The sequence below is a fragment of the Leucoraja erinacea genome, chromosome 2 (assembly GCF_028641065.1).
Source record: "Leucoraja erinacea ecotype New England chromosome 2, Leri_hhj_1, whole genome shotgun sequence".
Classification (NCBI taxonomy): domain Eukaryota; kingdom Metazoa; phylum Chordata; class Chondrichthyes; order Rajiformes; family Rajidae; genus Leucoraja; species Leucoraja erinaceus.
This window is the reverse complement of record NC_073378.1, coordinates 63,145,805-63,161,861: the sequence shown is the minus strand read 5'-3', so window position 1 is coordinate 63,161,861 and position 16,057 is coordinate 63,145,805. Positions and strand designations below refer to the sequence as shown.

The following is a 16,057-nucleotide window of genomic DNA, read 5'->3' as shown; positions in this document are numbered from 1 at the left end:
ACACACACACTGACACACACACACACTGACACACACACACACTGACACACACACACACTGACACCCACACTGACACCCACACACACACACTGACACACACACACACTATCACCCACACACACACACACTATCACCCACACACACACACACTGACACACACACACTAACACCCACACACACACTGACACACACACACTGACACACACACACACTGACACACACACACACACACACACACACACACACACACACTGACACACACACTGACACACACACACACTGACACACACACACACACACCCACACACACACACACCACACACACACACACACACTCACACACACACACACACACACACACACACACACACACACACACACACACACACACACACACACACACACACACACACACACACACACCCACACACACACACACACACACACACACACACACACACACACACACACACACACACACACACACACACACACACACACACACACACACACACACACACACACACACACACACACACACACACACACACACACACACACACACACACACACACACACACACTGACACACACACACACACACACACACACACACACACACACACACTGCCCACACAGACACACACACACACACACACACACACACACACACACACACACACACTGACACACACACACACACACACACACACACACACTGACAGACACAGACTAACACCCACACAATGAGGATGATGACGTCACCTTGTATGAGTCACTGAAGATTTTTATTTCACGTTCGTCTCCTCTCCGGCTCGAGGGGGAGGGGCACAGATCTGAGAAGAGGTCATGGGGGGAGGGAGGAAGGAAGTGGGGGTGTGTTGAAGGAGGAGGGGGAACAGGAGGGGGAGAGAGGAGAGGAGAGGGAGAGGAGAGAGCTACAGCTCTGAGAAGTCGCAGAGACTACGGGGGTGGAAGAGAGGGGAGAGGGGGGGGGGGGGAGTGGGGGGGAGGGGGAGGGGTGAGGCCGTGGGGAGAGGGGGAGTGGAGGGGAGGGAGGAGAGGGGGAGTGGAGGGGAGGGGAGAGTGGGGGAGAGGGGGGAGGGGGAGGGGTGAGAGGTGAGGCCGTGGGGAGAGGGGGCAGGGGAGGGAAGGGGGGAGGGGAGGAGGGGGAGGGAAGGAGGGGAGGGGGAGAGGGGGAGGGGAGAGGGAGGCCGTGGGGAGGGGGGCAGGGAGGCCGTGGGGAGAGGGGCAGGGGAGGAGAAGGAGGGAGAGGAGGGGGGGAGGGAACAGGAGAGCGTGTGGGGGGGGTGAAGGGGTCACAGCTCTGAGAAGAGGTCGCCGGGGCTACGGGGGGAACAGATGCGCAGGGGGGGGGAGCAGGTTGGGGGGTGGAGGGGGGGATAGGACTGAGAGGAGACAAAGTAAAAGGGAATGTTGGAGATTCGACCTGTCGACCAACCCTGGGGGAGAGACAGAGAGTGAGAGATAGTGAGAGAGGGGAGTGTGTGCGTCACCCCACATAACCATATAACCATATAACAATTACAGCACGGAAACAGGCCATCTCGACCCTTCTAGTCCGTGCCGAACACATATTCTCCCCTAGTCCCATATACCTGCGCTCAGACCATAACCCTCCATTCCCTTCCCATCCATATAACTATCCAATTTATTTTTAAATGATAAAAACGAACCTGCCTCCACCACCTTCACTGGAAGCTCATTCCACACAGCCCCCACTCTCTGAATAAAGAAGTTCCCCCTCATGTTACCCCTAAACTTCTGTCCCTTAATTCTCATGTCATGTCCCCTTCTTTGAATCTTCCCTACTCTCAGTGGGAAAAGCTTATCCACGTCAACTCTGTCTATCCCTCTCATCATTTTAAAAACCTCTATCAAGTCCCCCCTTAACCTTCTGCGCTCCAAAGAATAAAGCCCTAACTTGTTCAACCTTTCTCTGTAACTTAGTTGCTGAAACCCAGGCAACATTCTAGTAAATCTCCTCTGTACTCTATGCCCCGCCTATCTCTCCCCCCTCCTTCCTTCTCTCTCTCCCTCCTCCCCTTCCCTCTCCCCCTCCCTCTCTCTCATTCTCTCTCTCTCCCCCCTCTCCCTCTTCTCTATCATCCTCTCTCTCCCCCCTCCCTCTCTCCCCCCCCTTCCCTCTCTCTCCCTCTTTCCCCTCTCTCTCTCCCTCTCCCTCTCCCCCCCTCCCCTCTCCCCCTCCCTCTCCAGACCTACCACAGTGAGTAAAGCTCCTTTGGGGACCCGCGGATGGAAACTGATGAACTGGGGAGATCCTTTATCACCGGACTGAACAAACCCGCTGTGGGAGGAGAGAGAGGGGGGAGATAGAGAGAGGGGGGGGGGGGAGAGAGAGAGAGAGGAGGGGAGAGAGAGAGTGAGAGAGGGGAGAGAGAGAGGGAGAGAGAGAGAGAGGGGGAGAGAGAGAGAGGAGAGAGAGAGGGGAAGAGAGGGAGGGAGAGAGCGAGAGAGAAGAGAGAGGGGGAGAGAGGGAGAGAGAGAGAGAGAGAGAGAGAGAGGGAGGAGAGAGGGAGAGAGAGAGGGAGAGAGAGAGAGAAAGAGAGGAAGAGAGAGGGGGGGAGAGAGAGAGGGGGGAGAGAGAGAGGAGGGAGAGAGAGAGGGGGGAGAGAGGGGAGAGAGAGAGAGAGGTGAGAGAGAGGGGGAGAGAGAGAGAGAGGAGAGAGAGGGGGGAGAGAGGGAGGAGGAGGAGGAGAGAGGAGGAGGAGGCAGGTTAGTACCAAGAAAGCACCAACACCTCTACTTCGTCAGAAGGCTGTGGAAATTTGGCAAGTCCCCAACAACTCTCACCAACTTCTACAGATGCGCCGGGCACAGCATTTTACCGTGATCCATGACAGCACGGTTCAGGACCAGCTCCATCCAAGACCCGCAAGAAATCACAGAGAGTTGTGGACGCAGCCCAGACCACCACGCACACAAACCAACCTCCCTTCCATCGCCTCCATCTACACCTCACGCTGCCTTCACAAGGCCACCAGTCTCACCCCGGTCACTCCCTCTTCCCCCCCCCTCTCCCATCGGGCAAGAGGTACAGAAGTGTGAAAACGCACACCTCCAGATTCAGGGACAGTTTCTTCCCGGCTGTTATCAGGCAACTGAACCGTCCTGTCACCAACTAGAGAGCGGTCCTGACCTCCCATCTACCTCATTGGAGACCCTCGGACTATCTTCAATCTGCCTTTCTTGCACTAAACGTTATTCCCTTTATCCTGTACTCTGTACACTGTGGATAGCTTGATTGTAATCATGTATAGTCTTTCCGCTGACTGGATAGCACGCAACAAAAAAGCTTTTCACTGTCCCTCGATACACGTGGCAATAAACTGAACTGAACCGAGTTAGAGTAGGTACACAAAAATGCTGGAGAAACTCAGCGGGTGCAGCAGCGTCTATGGAGCGAAGGAAAAAGGTGACGTTTCGGGCCGAACCCCTTCTTCAGACTGATAGGGGGTGGGGGGGAGAAGGAAGGAAAAAGGGAGGAGGAGGTGTTGTTCCTCCAATTTGCGCTGGACGTCACTGACAATGGAGGAGGCCCAGGACAGAAAGATCAGGTTGGGAATGGGAGGGGGAGTTGAAGTGCTGAGCAACCGGGAGATCAGGTAGGATAAGACAGACTGAGCGGAGGTGTTCAGCAAAACAATCGTCAATGAGGTAGATGGGAGGTCAGGACCCTCTCTCTCCCCGCCACCGCCACCCCCCCCCCTCCCCCCCCCCCCCCCCCCCCCCCTCAGGCCTTACTGGTGAGGGATGGAGGTGTAGACAGACTGAACATCCATGGTAAAGATGAGGGAGTGGGGGCTCGGGAAGCGGAAGTCATTAAAGAGACGGAATGTGAGGTGCAGTTCCCCCATTTTGCAGGGTGATTCGATGGGGGAGAGGGAAAGGGGGGGAAGCAAAACTCACCAAGGCAGCAACTCAAAAACGGGACGTACTCGAGTCTTGAAGACGGCGACTGTGGGTCTGGTACCAGTCTCTGGGTCTCCTGTGGGATAGAGAGAGACAGAGAGAGGGGAGGAGAGAGGGAGGGATGCAGAGAGAGGGGGGGGGGGGGAGGAGGGGGAGAGAGAGAGAGAGAGAGGGAGAGAGAGAGAGGGAGAGAGAGAGAGAGAGGGAGAGAGAGAGAGAGAGAGAGAGAGAGAGAGGGAGAGAGAGGGGAGGGGGGGAGAGAGAGAGAGAGAGAGGGTAGAGAGAGAGAGAGAGAGAGAGAGAGAGAGGGGAGAGGCAGAGAGAGAGAGACAGAGAGGGGGAGAGGGAGAGAGAGAGAGAGGGGAGAGAGGGGGGAGAGGGGGAGACTGACCTTTGAGTAGGACGGCCAATCGTTCTCCACTTGGGTCCCAAACCATTGATTGAACTTCTCCCCCGATCCTGGATGGAAGAACACCATATCAATACAGCGGTCCCCACGGTGGAGCTCTGGCCCCGACCCCGCGGTGGAGCTCCGTCCCTGGCCCCGCAGTCCCCACGGTGGAGCTCCGTCCCCGGCTCCACAGTCCCCACGGTGGAGCTCCCTCCCAATGGTCCCACGGTGGACAAACGCGACCAGACACCCACCTGATCTCATTGTCTCCGGAGCCGAAGACCGTCTGTGAAACGTCGGCGCAGATGGCGGCCGTTTGAGAACTTCCCCCCCCTCCCAGAACCCCACCTGCGGAGAGAGAGAGAGAGAGAGGGGGGGGAGAGGGGGAGAGGGGAGGAGGGAGAGAAATTAATTACTCTGTTCTATACCTCTCTGCAGGAGGAAACTGGAGAAAACCCACGCCGGTCACGGGGAGATCGTGCAAACTCCGTACAAAGTTTGTACTCTGTGTAAACCCCCTACAAATGTACCACCAGGAGCAGCCCCGCCAACTCTGTCTGTTTTTTTAGTGAGTTTATGTTAATGTTCTCTGGTTTGTTTTATGTGGGGGAGGGAGGGGGGGGGGGGGGGATTGGGGGAAACTTTTTTTCAATCTCTTACCTTGCCGGAGATGCGATTGTTTTCCGGATCGTATCTCCAGTCACTCTGCGGCCTAACATCGGGACTGACTTTGAGCCCCACCGCGGGGCATGGACTTATCATCGGAGTCGATCCCATAATTGCCTGGAATCGACACTCCTGCCCACTTTAATATCAAGGGCTCGCAGTCTCGGGAGAGCTGAGTCCGGAGCTCCAACGACGCAAAAGGTTCGACCAGCCCTGACCCGGGGTCTGATCACCGGCGTGGGGGAGCTGAGACTCCCCCCGATACAGGAGCCCAAACGCCGCCGGCTACAGGAGTAAGATCGCCCCGTCAACAGAAGGCTCGGGGCCCCCGACCGCGGGAGAACAAAGAAGGGAAGAGATTTGAACGTTTTTTCGGCTTCCACCACAGTGAGGAATGTAGAGGAGTCACAGTGGTGGATGTTTATGTTAAAATGTGTTTTGTTTGTTCCGTTGATTTTTATTTGTGTGACGGACTTGGCAAATGAAATTCTTCGTCCGTTGCAAAACATTCTTGAATAATAAAGTATTATTGTATTGTAGTCAGGATCAAACCCGGGTCTCTGGTGCTGTGCGGAGGCAACTCTACCGCTGTGCCACCGTGCCAAGGAGGTCCTTCTGCAGTTGGACAGGACCCTGGTTAGGCCGTACCTGGAGTATTCTGTGCAGTTTTGGTCTCCTAATTTGAGGAAAGACATTCTTGCTATTGAGGGAGTGCAGCGTAGGTTTACAAGGTTAATTCCCGGGATGGCGGGACGGATATACGATGAATGAATGGGTCGACTGGGCTGAGTTCAAATCTCTTCCCTTCTTTGTTCTCCCGCAGTCGGGGGCCTCGAGCCTTCTGTTGACAGGGCGATCTTACTCCCATAGCCGGCCGTGTTTGGGCTCCTGTATTCGAAGGATGAGTGGGATTCTTATAGAAACATATAAAATTCTTAAAGGATTGGACAGGCTAGATGCAAGAAAAATGTTCTTGATGTTGGGGGAGTCCAGAACCCGGGGTCACACAGTTTAAGAATAAGGGGTAGACAATTTTGGACTGAGACGAGGAAAAACGTTATCACCCAGAGAGTTGTGAATCTGGAATTCTCTGCCACAGGCAGTGAAGGCCAATTCACTGGATGTTTTCCAGAGAGTCAAGGGCCTGTTCCACCAGCATGCGATTGCATGCGTCTAGCGCGACCAAACGGAAGCAGAGTTCGCAGTAAGCACGCACGTGACGTAATTTACCTCAAACTCACCAATCAGCTAGGCAGGAGGCGGGCCGACTGAATTTGGACGTCGCACGGCGTCGTGCGGGGACATCATCGCGCAACGCAACGCGTTAGGCGCACGCCGTCAAGATGCTGCGTACGACGTCGAGACGCTACGTACGACGTCGATACGCTGCGTACGGCCTCAATGCGCCTGCGGGCCGAAAGGCCGTTGGTGCGCGGAATTTTCGTACAGTGCAAGATTTTTGGAGCCTCGCGCGATGTCGGGACCAGCCCCGCACAACTCCATACGGCTCCGGCGATCGAAGTGGGACCGGCCCAGCGAGGCCGTACGCCTCAAGCGACCACGTTTGGTCGCACTAGACACATGCTATCGCATGCTGGTGGGACAGGCCCTTTAGATTTAGTTCTTAGGGCTAACGGAATCAAGGGACATGGGGAGAAGGCAGGAACGGGGTACTGATTCTGGATGATCAGCCATGATAATATTGAACGACGGTGCTGGATCAAAGGGCCGAATGGCACCCAAGAACACTAGGGTCAGCACGGTGGTGCAGCGGTTGCTGCCCCACAGCGCCGGAGACCCGGGGTCGATCCTGACTACGTGTGCTGTCTGTACGGAGTTTGCACGTTCTCTGTGACCTGCTTGGGTTTTGTCCGGTTGCTCCGGTTTCCTCCCACACTCCAAAGACGTGCATGTGTGCAACGTGAACTTGTACAGACTTACCTGGGTCCACAAATGTCAGCAGGTAGATGACAGATTCCCCAAGTACCGTGAAGAGCAGACGGCTCCCGTCTCCATTCCAACAGCCCGTCTGGGGGGAGAGAGAGAGAGGGAGGAGCGAGAAAGGTGAAGGAGAGAGGGGGAGAGAGAGGGGGGGGTGAGAGAGAGGGAGAGAGAGAAAGATGAAGAGAGAGAGAGGGGGGGGGGGAGAGAGAGGGGGGGGGGAAAGAGAGAGAGAGAGGGGGGGAGAGAGGGGGAGGGGGAGAGAGGGGGGGGGGAGAGAGGTGGGGAGAGAGGTGGGGAAGAGAGGGGGGGAGAGAGGGAGGGAGGGGGGGAGAGAGAGGGGGGAGGAGAGAGAGAGAGTAAGAGAGAGGAGAGGAGAGAGAGAGAATAAGAGAGGGGAGAGAGAGAGGTGGGAGAGAGGGAGAGTGGAGAGAGATAGAGAGGGGGAGAGAGAGGGAAGAAAGAGTGAAGGGGAGAGAGAGAGAAAGAGGGGGTGAGAGAGAGGGGAGAGGGGAGAGAGAGGGGGAAAGGGAGAGAGAGGGGAGAGTTTTATTGCCAAATGTCCCACACACAATTATGACATTTTCACACAGCAGCACAACAGATATGGAAACATAAGATAGACAGAGTGCAGGAGTAACTCAGCAGGTCACGCAGCATCTGTGGAGAACATGGATAGGTGACGTTTCGGGTCTAGACCCTTCTTCTAGCTTCGGTTTAAACCAGCTTCTACAGTTCCTTATCTACAGTTCCTTACGATATCTATCTATCTATCTATCTATCTATCTATCTATCTATCTATCTATCTATCTATCTATCTATCTATATCTATCTATCTATCTATCTATCTATCTATCTATCTATCTATCTATCTATCTATCTATCTATCCATCCATCTATCTATCTATCTATCTATCTATCTATCTCTACAAGTAAGATCTTGACAGCTTTTGACTCACTGCGATGTGATTTCAGAGAGAACGCCGCCACTTACGGCCGTCATTTTTGGCCACCTCACTCAGAGCCCCCCTCCGCTGGACTGGACCAGAGGATTTTTCTCATTGATGAAAAATCAGAGAGAAATTAATGGGTAATTTTTTTTAATTGCCATTCTCTCTGCTGCCCCTGCTGGTGGGAGGGGGGAGGGACTATGAAACCCGGAAGTGGTGTGCCTCACGCAGTCTCTGCAAGATGGAGGATGTGAGAGGGTCACGACTCTCTGAATAACACTGAACACATGTCTACTCAACTGTGAGTGGCCTTAATGTGGTTTGAAAATGAAAATATGGTTGGTTTGAAGTAAAAAGGCACTGCAAATGGTTGTTTGTGTTGAAGTAAAAAGGCACTGCAAATGGTTGTTTGTGTTGAAGTAAAAAGGCACTGCAAATAGTTGCTTGGGGGTTTTGGGTTGAAGCGAACCTGAATTTGGTAGCCTTGCACCCTGCTTGAAATGGAATTTCAAGGAATAGCCGTGAGTCAACTGCCAGCCCACCAGCTGTGAGTGAGCTGCCAGTAGATCTGGCTTGAGGGACTGAGCTGCCACCCCAAGAATCCATTTGGCCCACAATGTCCATACTAGCCCTCTGGAGACCAGTAGTCCCTGCAGCCCCTGCAGCCAACAACACACATACAGCGTTTAAGAGACACTTGGACAGGTACATGGATAGGACAGGTTTGAAGGGATATGGGCCAAACGCGGGCAGGTGGGACTAGTGTTGATGGGGCATGTTGGGCTGAAGGGCCTGTTTCTGCACTGTGTGACTGGGACCCTCTCTCCCCCCCCCCCCCCCCTCTCCCTCTCTCTCTCCCTCTCGCCACCTCCCCCCCTCTCTCTCCTGACACTCACCTGACATCGATCTCGTAGAGTGGGCCATCGTTCACATGTCCATGTGTGTGACTCCCACACCCTGGGGGGAGAGAGGGGAGGAGGGAGAGAGAGAGAGGGGAGAGAGAGAGAGAGAGAGAGAGAGAGAGAGAGAGAGGGGGGGAGGGAGAGAGAGGGGGGGGGAGAGAGGAGAGAGGGGAGAGAGAGGGAGAGAGAGGGGGGGAGGGGGGGAGGGGGGGGAGAGAGGGGGGGGAAGAGAGGGGGGGGGGGAGAGGATAGAGGGGGGGAGGAGGATAGAGGGGGGAGAGGGTTTAATCATCCACAGTAGTTTGGTGCTTTCCCATCTCTCCTCACCTCACCCTCCTCCATCCCTCCCTTTCCTCCCCACCCCTCTCTCCCCCCCCCTCTCTCTGCCCCTCCCCACTCCCTCTCCCCCCCACACTGACCGGAAGAGGGGGGGATGGAGTAGCGGCCAGAATCCGGCCACTGTCTGGAGACCAGGACAGGAAGCTGACCCCTCCGCCCCCCACTCTCTGTAGTGGGACAGCTGTCTCTGTGGCCACGTCCCATACCTGGGGAAAGAGGGAGGAGGAAAGAGGGAGAGTGAGATGGGGGTGAGACAAAGGGAAAACATGGTCATAGAAACATAGAAAATAGGTGCAGGAGTAGGCCATTCGGTCCTTCGAGCCTGCACCGCCATTCAATATGATCATGGCTGATCATCCAATTCAGTATCCCGTACCTGCCTTCTCTCCATACCCCCTGATCCCTTTAGCCACAAGGTAGCAATGTTACAAAATTTTGAGATTTTAAAAATCAAGTCTGCAATTTATCCCATCAGACAAAGCATAACAACAAGTTTAATTTGACACCAAATTCACTTTCATATCTCAAGTATTAAAAACGTTATGGCCATTTTCATACTCGGAAATTAGCATCTTGTTCCCTATTGATTTTCAATGGACATTACAAAAAAGCTGTGATCTTGGATAGTCAAAAGCCCGTAACTTTCTTAAGAATTAAGAGAACTGAATGAAATTTTCACCTATCATAGATTGAAGCATTCTGAAAAAATATAAAACAATCTTACTTGGATGACATGAAATTAAAGCATATAATTAGCTAATTACCTAATTGTAGCTAATTACAAAATTGACCGATGTGACAGAAATGGTAATAAACAACCAGACTGCCTTGAAAATTCAAAAATGTGATATTCTCAAGATCAGAACTTTAATATTATTGTATAATATGCTGTAAGTCAGTTATGGATAGGTAAATAAATTACAATTTCTAGCAAAAGACCAAGTCTTTATGGAGAAGATCAGCTGCTAGCTGGTACATTGGCATATCATAATCAGTAGCATCATCATACTCCTCAGACTGCAACCAATAAGTAACTCTGTACACGTTGTTTTTCCTCAATTTTTCAATTTTAGAAAAAAAGGTAGAGATTATAAAGTTAAACGCTAAAACAAATAATAAATACTAAAAAAGAAAATCATGTTTAATCAAAATTCAATTACTAGATATAAACATCTATCCATTTCTTAAATAGCCTAAGTGTCCAAAGATTATTCACAAATAATTCACAATATAACATGATTTTTATATCTAATTTACATTAATTTATAGGCCAAATGGAAGGAATTTAGTGTTCAATTGCTGTAAATAAATGCCCATTTAAGAGTCAAGAGTCAATTTAATTTAATTAAATCGGCTTTCTAGTGGGTTCATGTGAACACGCTGGTTTTAGAACGTTCACATTGCGCTGGATTAGTGCCCTCAAATGCCGAGAAAAATACTGCGGGATATAAAAAGCCCAAAATGAACTACTCGCTAAAGAAAACTTTATATACAGGGTTATATACACGCCCAATTTAATGTAAAAATAAGGTACATACCTTTAATTGTTTGCTTTATAAAACCCTGGGGCTGCGAGAGGTTGCGGAGTGAGAGAGTGATTTTAAAATTATTATAACTATTATTCGAGGCCTATAAAACTAATAATACCTTTTGCGACCGGATCTTGCAGCGATTTTTCGTTAATGATTTACTAGGCTGAACATCTGCGATTGGAACAGCCTAGTAAAAATCGCGTTTTAAACCCGCCCCCTCCAAACAGCGCCAAAATCGCGGACATGGCTTTGGGCAGATTCCCAATGACGATTCAGGTAGGTTTTGTAACATACCTACACAAGGGTCACATCTAACGCCCTCTTAAATATAGCCAATGAACTGGCCTCAACTACCTTCTGCGGCAGAGAATTCCAGAGATTCACCACTCTCTGTGCATGTGTCCAAATAACTCAGACTCTCGCTATCTATCTCTCCCTCCCCTGACCCCATCCCTTTCTCTCTGCTTCCCTCCCCGTCTCCCCTCCCCTCTCTCCCCATCGACTCATTCTCTCTCCCTCCCGACTCTCCCTTCCCTCCAGCCTCTCTAGCTCTCTCCTAGACACTCTATCCCCCTCTCTCTCTCTCTCCCTCCCTCTCTCCCTCTCTCTCTCTCTCCCTCCCTCTCTCCCCCCCTCTTTCTCCCTCCCCCTCCATTCTACATTTCCTTGACCTTGTTGTGCCTCATCACCTCAGTCACGGCACGGTGGTGCAGCGGTAGAGTTGCCGCCTCACAGCGCCAGAGGACCGGGTTCGAACCCGGCCACGGGTGCTGTCTGTACGGAGTTTGCACGTTCTCCCCGTGACCTGCGTGGGTTTTCTCCGGGCGCTCCTCGTTTCCTCCCACACTCCAAAGACGTGCGGGTTTGTAGGTTAATTGGCTTCAGTAAAGATTGTAAATGGTCCCACGTGTGTGTCGGGTAGTGTTAGTGTGCGGTGATGGCTGGACTGCGCGGACACTCGCTGGGGAAGGGCGTTACCGCGCTGTATCTCTGAACTAAACTAGACTAAACTCTTACCAACATGGAGGTGTCAGTGGGACAACCAGAGACCAGAGTTGCTCCCCGAGAATTCCAGGAGATCGTTGTAACTGGAGAGTGTCCGGGGTGGGAGAGAACCTGTGCACATCCTGACGATGGTCTGGGGTAGAGAGGGGGAGAGAGAGAGAGAGAGAGAGAGGGGGGGGAGAGAGAGAGATAGATAGAGAGAGAGGGGGAGAGAGAGGAGGGAGAGAGAGGGGGAGAGAGAGAGAGGGAGAGAGAGGAGAGGGAGAGAGAGAGGAGAGAGAGAGAGAGAGAGAGAGAGAGAGAGAGAGAGAGAGAGAGAGAGAGAGAGAAGAGAGAGAGAGAGAGAGAGAGAGAGAGAGAGAGAGAGAGAGAGAGAGAGAGAGGCAGAGAAAGGACGAGAGGGAGATGTTGGGGAGAGAGAGGGGGAGGGGGAGAGAGGGAGAGGAGGAGAGATGGTGGGGAGAGAGAGGGGGGGAGAGAGAGAGAGAGGAGGAGAGGAGGGAGAGGGAGAGGGGAGGGATTTGGACATTTTTACTGACCATTGTTTTCCTTTGTCTCTCCCCCCTCTCGCTCCCCGTCTCTCCCCTCACTCACCGTGTAGATAGGGAGTTAGGGTCTACTGTCCCCCCAACTACTCCACTCTGACAAGCAGCAGCCAGCACAGACGCACACAGTGGCTTCCAAGCTAACGCCGCCACATTCTTTTGTAGTGGGTGTCTTAGTGTGGGTACTGTATCACTGTGGGGGAGAGGGAGGGGAGACAAGGAAAACAATGGTCAGTATATGTCCAAACAACCTCCCTCTCCCTCGTCCTCTCTTCCCCCCTCTCTATCTTCGCTCTCCCCTCTCTCCCTCCCCTTCCTCTCTCCCCTCTCTCATCAGTCTCCCTCTCTCTCCCTCTCTCCCTCCCCCCCCCTCTCTCCCCTTCTCTCTCCCTCTCTCTCCCCCTTCTCTCTCCCCCTCTCTCTCCCTCCCCCCCCCCCTCTCTCTCTCTCTCGACCTTTCCCTGCCCCCCTCTCTCTCTTTCTCTCTCCCCCTCTCTCCCCCTCTTTCTCTCTCTCTCCTCCTCCCCCTCTCACCTTCCAGCCCTGTAAACTCGGATGGAATCGTCGATCAAGGCTAAGGCACATTTGTTGGTGTGCGGATGCCAAGAAAATACTCGGAGAGAACAATTCTTCCTGTTGTGAGAGAGGAGAGAGGGAGGGAAGGAGGGAGAGACAGAGAGAGTCACACAGCATGGAAACAGGCCCTTCAGCCCATCTTGCCCACGCCGGACAGCATGCCCCAGCTACACTAGTCCCACCTGCCCGCATTTGGCCCATATCCCTCCAAACCTGTCCTATTCATGTACCTGTCCAAGTGTCTCTCAAACGTTGTGATAGTCCCAGCCTCAACTCCCTCCTCTGGCAGCTCGTTCCATACACCCACCACCCTCTGTGTGGAAAAGCTGCCCCTCAGGTTCCTATTAAATCTTTCACCCCCTCACCTTAAACCCATGTCCTCTGGTCCTCGATTGCCCTACTCTGGGCAAGAGACTCTGTGAGTCTACCCGATCTATACCCCTCATGATCTTATACACCTCTATAAGATCACCCCTCATCCTCCTGAGCGCCAATGAATAAAGTCCTCGCCTGCCCCAACCTCTCCCTGTAGTCCTGGCAAAATCCCTGTAAATCTTCTCTGCGCCCTTTCCAGCTTGACGACATAACGTGGTGCTGAGAGCTAAACACAATACTAGCCTCCACAATCTCTAAAGCCCCTTCTATCAGAACCCTAGGGTGCAGTCCATCCCGTCTCAGTGACTTCTCCAACTTCTGCCCTTTCAGCTCCCAAGAACGTTCTCCCGATGAATAGCCACTCCACTAACTTCCACCCGCTGACTCTCTTGAATTTCAGGCACGTTGCTGGTGTCTTCCACTGTGAAGACTGATGCCAAAAAGTTATTCCTCCTCTGCCATTTCTTTATTCCCCATTATCACTTCTGCATCGTCCTCAAACGCCTCTTTCTTACGTAGAAAAATAGAAAATGGGTGCAGGAATAGGCCATTTGGCCCTTTGAGCCAGCACCGCCATTCAATATGATCACGGCTGATCATCCAAAATCAGTACCCCATTCCTGCTTTATCCCCATATCCCTTGATTCCTTTAGCGCTAAGAGCTAAATCTAACTCTTGAAAACATCCAGTGAATTGGCCTCCACTGTCTTCTGTGGCAGAGAATTCCAGATTCACAACTCTCTGGGTGGACAAGTTTCTCCTTATCTCAGTCCTAAATGGCCCACCCCTTATTCTTAAACTGTGACCCCTGGTTCTGGATTCCCCCAGCATGGGAAACATTTTTCCTGCATCTAGCCTGTCCAATCCTTTAAGAATTTTATGTTTCTATAAGATACCCTCTCATCCTTCTAAATTCCACTGAGTAAAAGCCCAGTCGACCCATTCTTTCATCATATGTCAGTCCCGCCATCCCTGGAATTAACCGCGTGAACCTACGCTGCACTCCCTCAATAGCAAGAATGTCCTTCCTTAAATTAGGAGACCAAAGCGGCTCACTACAAACAACAAACCCGCACGTCTTTGGAGCGTGGGAGGAAACCGGAGCAGCCGGAGAAATCCCATACAAGTCACGGGGAGAACGTGCAAACTCCGTACAAATAGCACCCGTAGTCAGGATGGAACCTGGGTCTCTGGCGCCGTGAGGCGGCAACTCTACCGCTGCGCCACCGTGACAGCCCTTTTAGTTACCTTCTGTTGTTCTTTAAAAGCTTCCCAATCCTCTGGTTTCCCGCTATTCTTTGCTGTGTTATATGCCATCACTTTTAGTTTTATACTGTCCTTGACTTCCCTTGTCAGCCACGGTCGCCTCTTTCTCTCCACCTCCCTCTCCCCCCTCCTTTTCTCACCCTTCCCTCTCTCTCTCTCTCTCGCCCCCTCTCTTTCTCTCTCTCCCCATCCCTCTCTCTCTCCTCCTTTCTCTCTCTCCCCCTCCCTCCCTCTCTCCCTCCCCTCCCTCCCTCTCTCTTTCTCTCTTCCCCCCTTCCCGGTCTCACCAGTCGGTGACCTGTGTGAACTGTGAGAGAAGGTCGTCTGTGTTCAGCTGTGGACAAGAGGGGAGAGAGTGACCCACAGAGTGACCCCTGATCCCCTCCAGACAGACCGCTGAACCATCACCCTCCCACACCGACCCCTGACCCCCCCCACACCGAAACCCCGACAACGACCCCCAATGACCGACCCCGTGACCCTCAGTGACCGTCTCCCGACCCCCCCCCAGTGACGACCGAACCCTAGAAACTGGCCCTTAGTGCCTGACCCACTGTGACCCACCTCCGACCCACAGACTGACCCCTGACCCCCAGGATGACCAATAAACCCGAGTAACCGACCCCCAGAGCGACTGACCCCTGGTCCCGTGACCCCCAAACGTGGGGGAATGAGAGGGGGGGGGAGAGAAAGACAGGGGAGGGGAGAGAATGAGAGGGAGAGAGAGAGGGGGGAAAGTGAGAGGGAAAGAGACAGGGGAGAGAGTGAGAGGGAGAGAGACAGAGAGAGGGGATACACGTACCGGGAGTTGTGGGGAGAGGGAGCGGTGCAGGGAGGTGATCCAATGACAGACGGTCAAAGCGAACCCCGAAATTCTCCACAGCATCTTGGGTACTGAAACAAAATGAGGGGTCAGAGAGGGAGAGGAAGGGGGGGGGGGGGGGGGGGGAGGGGAAGGAGAGGGAAGGAAGGAGGGGGAGAGGGGAAGGAGGGGGAGAGGGGAAGGAGGGAGGAGAGGGGAAGGAGGGGGGGAGGGGAGGGAGGGGGGAGAGGGGAAGGAGGGGGGGAGGGGAAGGAGGGGGAGAGGGGAAGGAGGGGGAGGGGAGAGGGGGGAGAGGGGAAGGAGGGGGAGAGGGGAAGGAGGGGGGGGAGGGGAGGGAAGGGGGGGGAGGGAGAAAGGAGGGGGAGGGGAGAGGGGGGGAGGAGGGGAAGGAGGGGGAGAGGGACAAGGAGGGGGAGAGGGGAAGGAGGGGGGGGGGAGGGGAGGAGGGGGAGGAGGGGGAAGGAGGGGGAGGGGGAGAGGGGGAGAGGGGGAAGGAGGGGGAGAGGGGGAAGGAGGAAGAGAGGGGGAAGGAGGAGGAGGGGGGGAAGGAGGAGGAGAGGGGGGGGAGGGGGAGAGGGGGAAGGAGGGGGAGAGGGGAAGGAGGGGGAGGGGAGAGAGGGGAGAGGGGAAGGAGGGGGAGGGGAGGAGGGGGGAGAGGGGGAAGGAGGGGGGGGAAGGAGGGGGGGAGAGGGGAAGGAGAGGGAGGGGAGAGGGGGGAGAGGAGGGAGAGGGGGGAGAGGGGGAGAGGGGAGGAGGGGGAGAGGGGAGAAGGAGGGGAGGGAGGGGAGAGGGG

At 53.7% G+C, this 16,057-nt stretch overlaps 1 protein-coding gene across 1 annotated transcript in view; it reads right to left on the bottom strand.

The window, feature by feature from the left end:
* Window positions 1-1,290: 1,290 nt before the first annotated feature.
* The window catches only part of aaas (achalasia, adrenocortical insufficiency, alacrimia), a 26,226-nt gene continuing 11,459 nt past the window's right edge, over window positions 1,291-16,057 (bottom strand). The window contains 14 exon segments of the mRNA XM_055658029.1: window positions 1,291-1,462; window positions 2,244-2,328; window positions 3,951-4,029; window positions 4,345-4,412; window positions 4,599-4,692; window positions 6,952-7,039; window positions 8,798-8,858; window positions 9,223-9,233; window positions 9,235-9,348; window positions 11,692-11,812; window positions 12,274-12,417; window positions 12,759-12,857; window positions 14,729-14,775; window positions 15,244-15,335. Of these exon segments, the coding sequence (XP_055514004.1) occupies window positions 1,319-1,462; window positions 2,244-2,328; window positions 3,951-4,029; window positions 4,345-4,412; window positions 4,599-4,692; window positions 6,952-7,039; window positions 8,798-8,858; window positions 9,223-9,233; window positions 9,235-9,348; window positions 11,692-11,812; window positions 12,274-12,417; window positions 12,759-12,857; window positions 14,729-14,775; window positions 15,244-15,335 (1,247 nt within the window). The 3' untranslated portion in view covers window positions 1,291-1,318.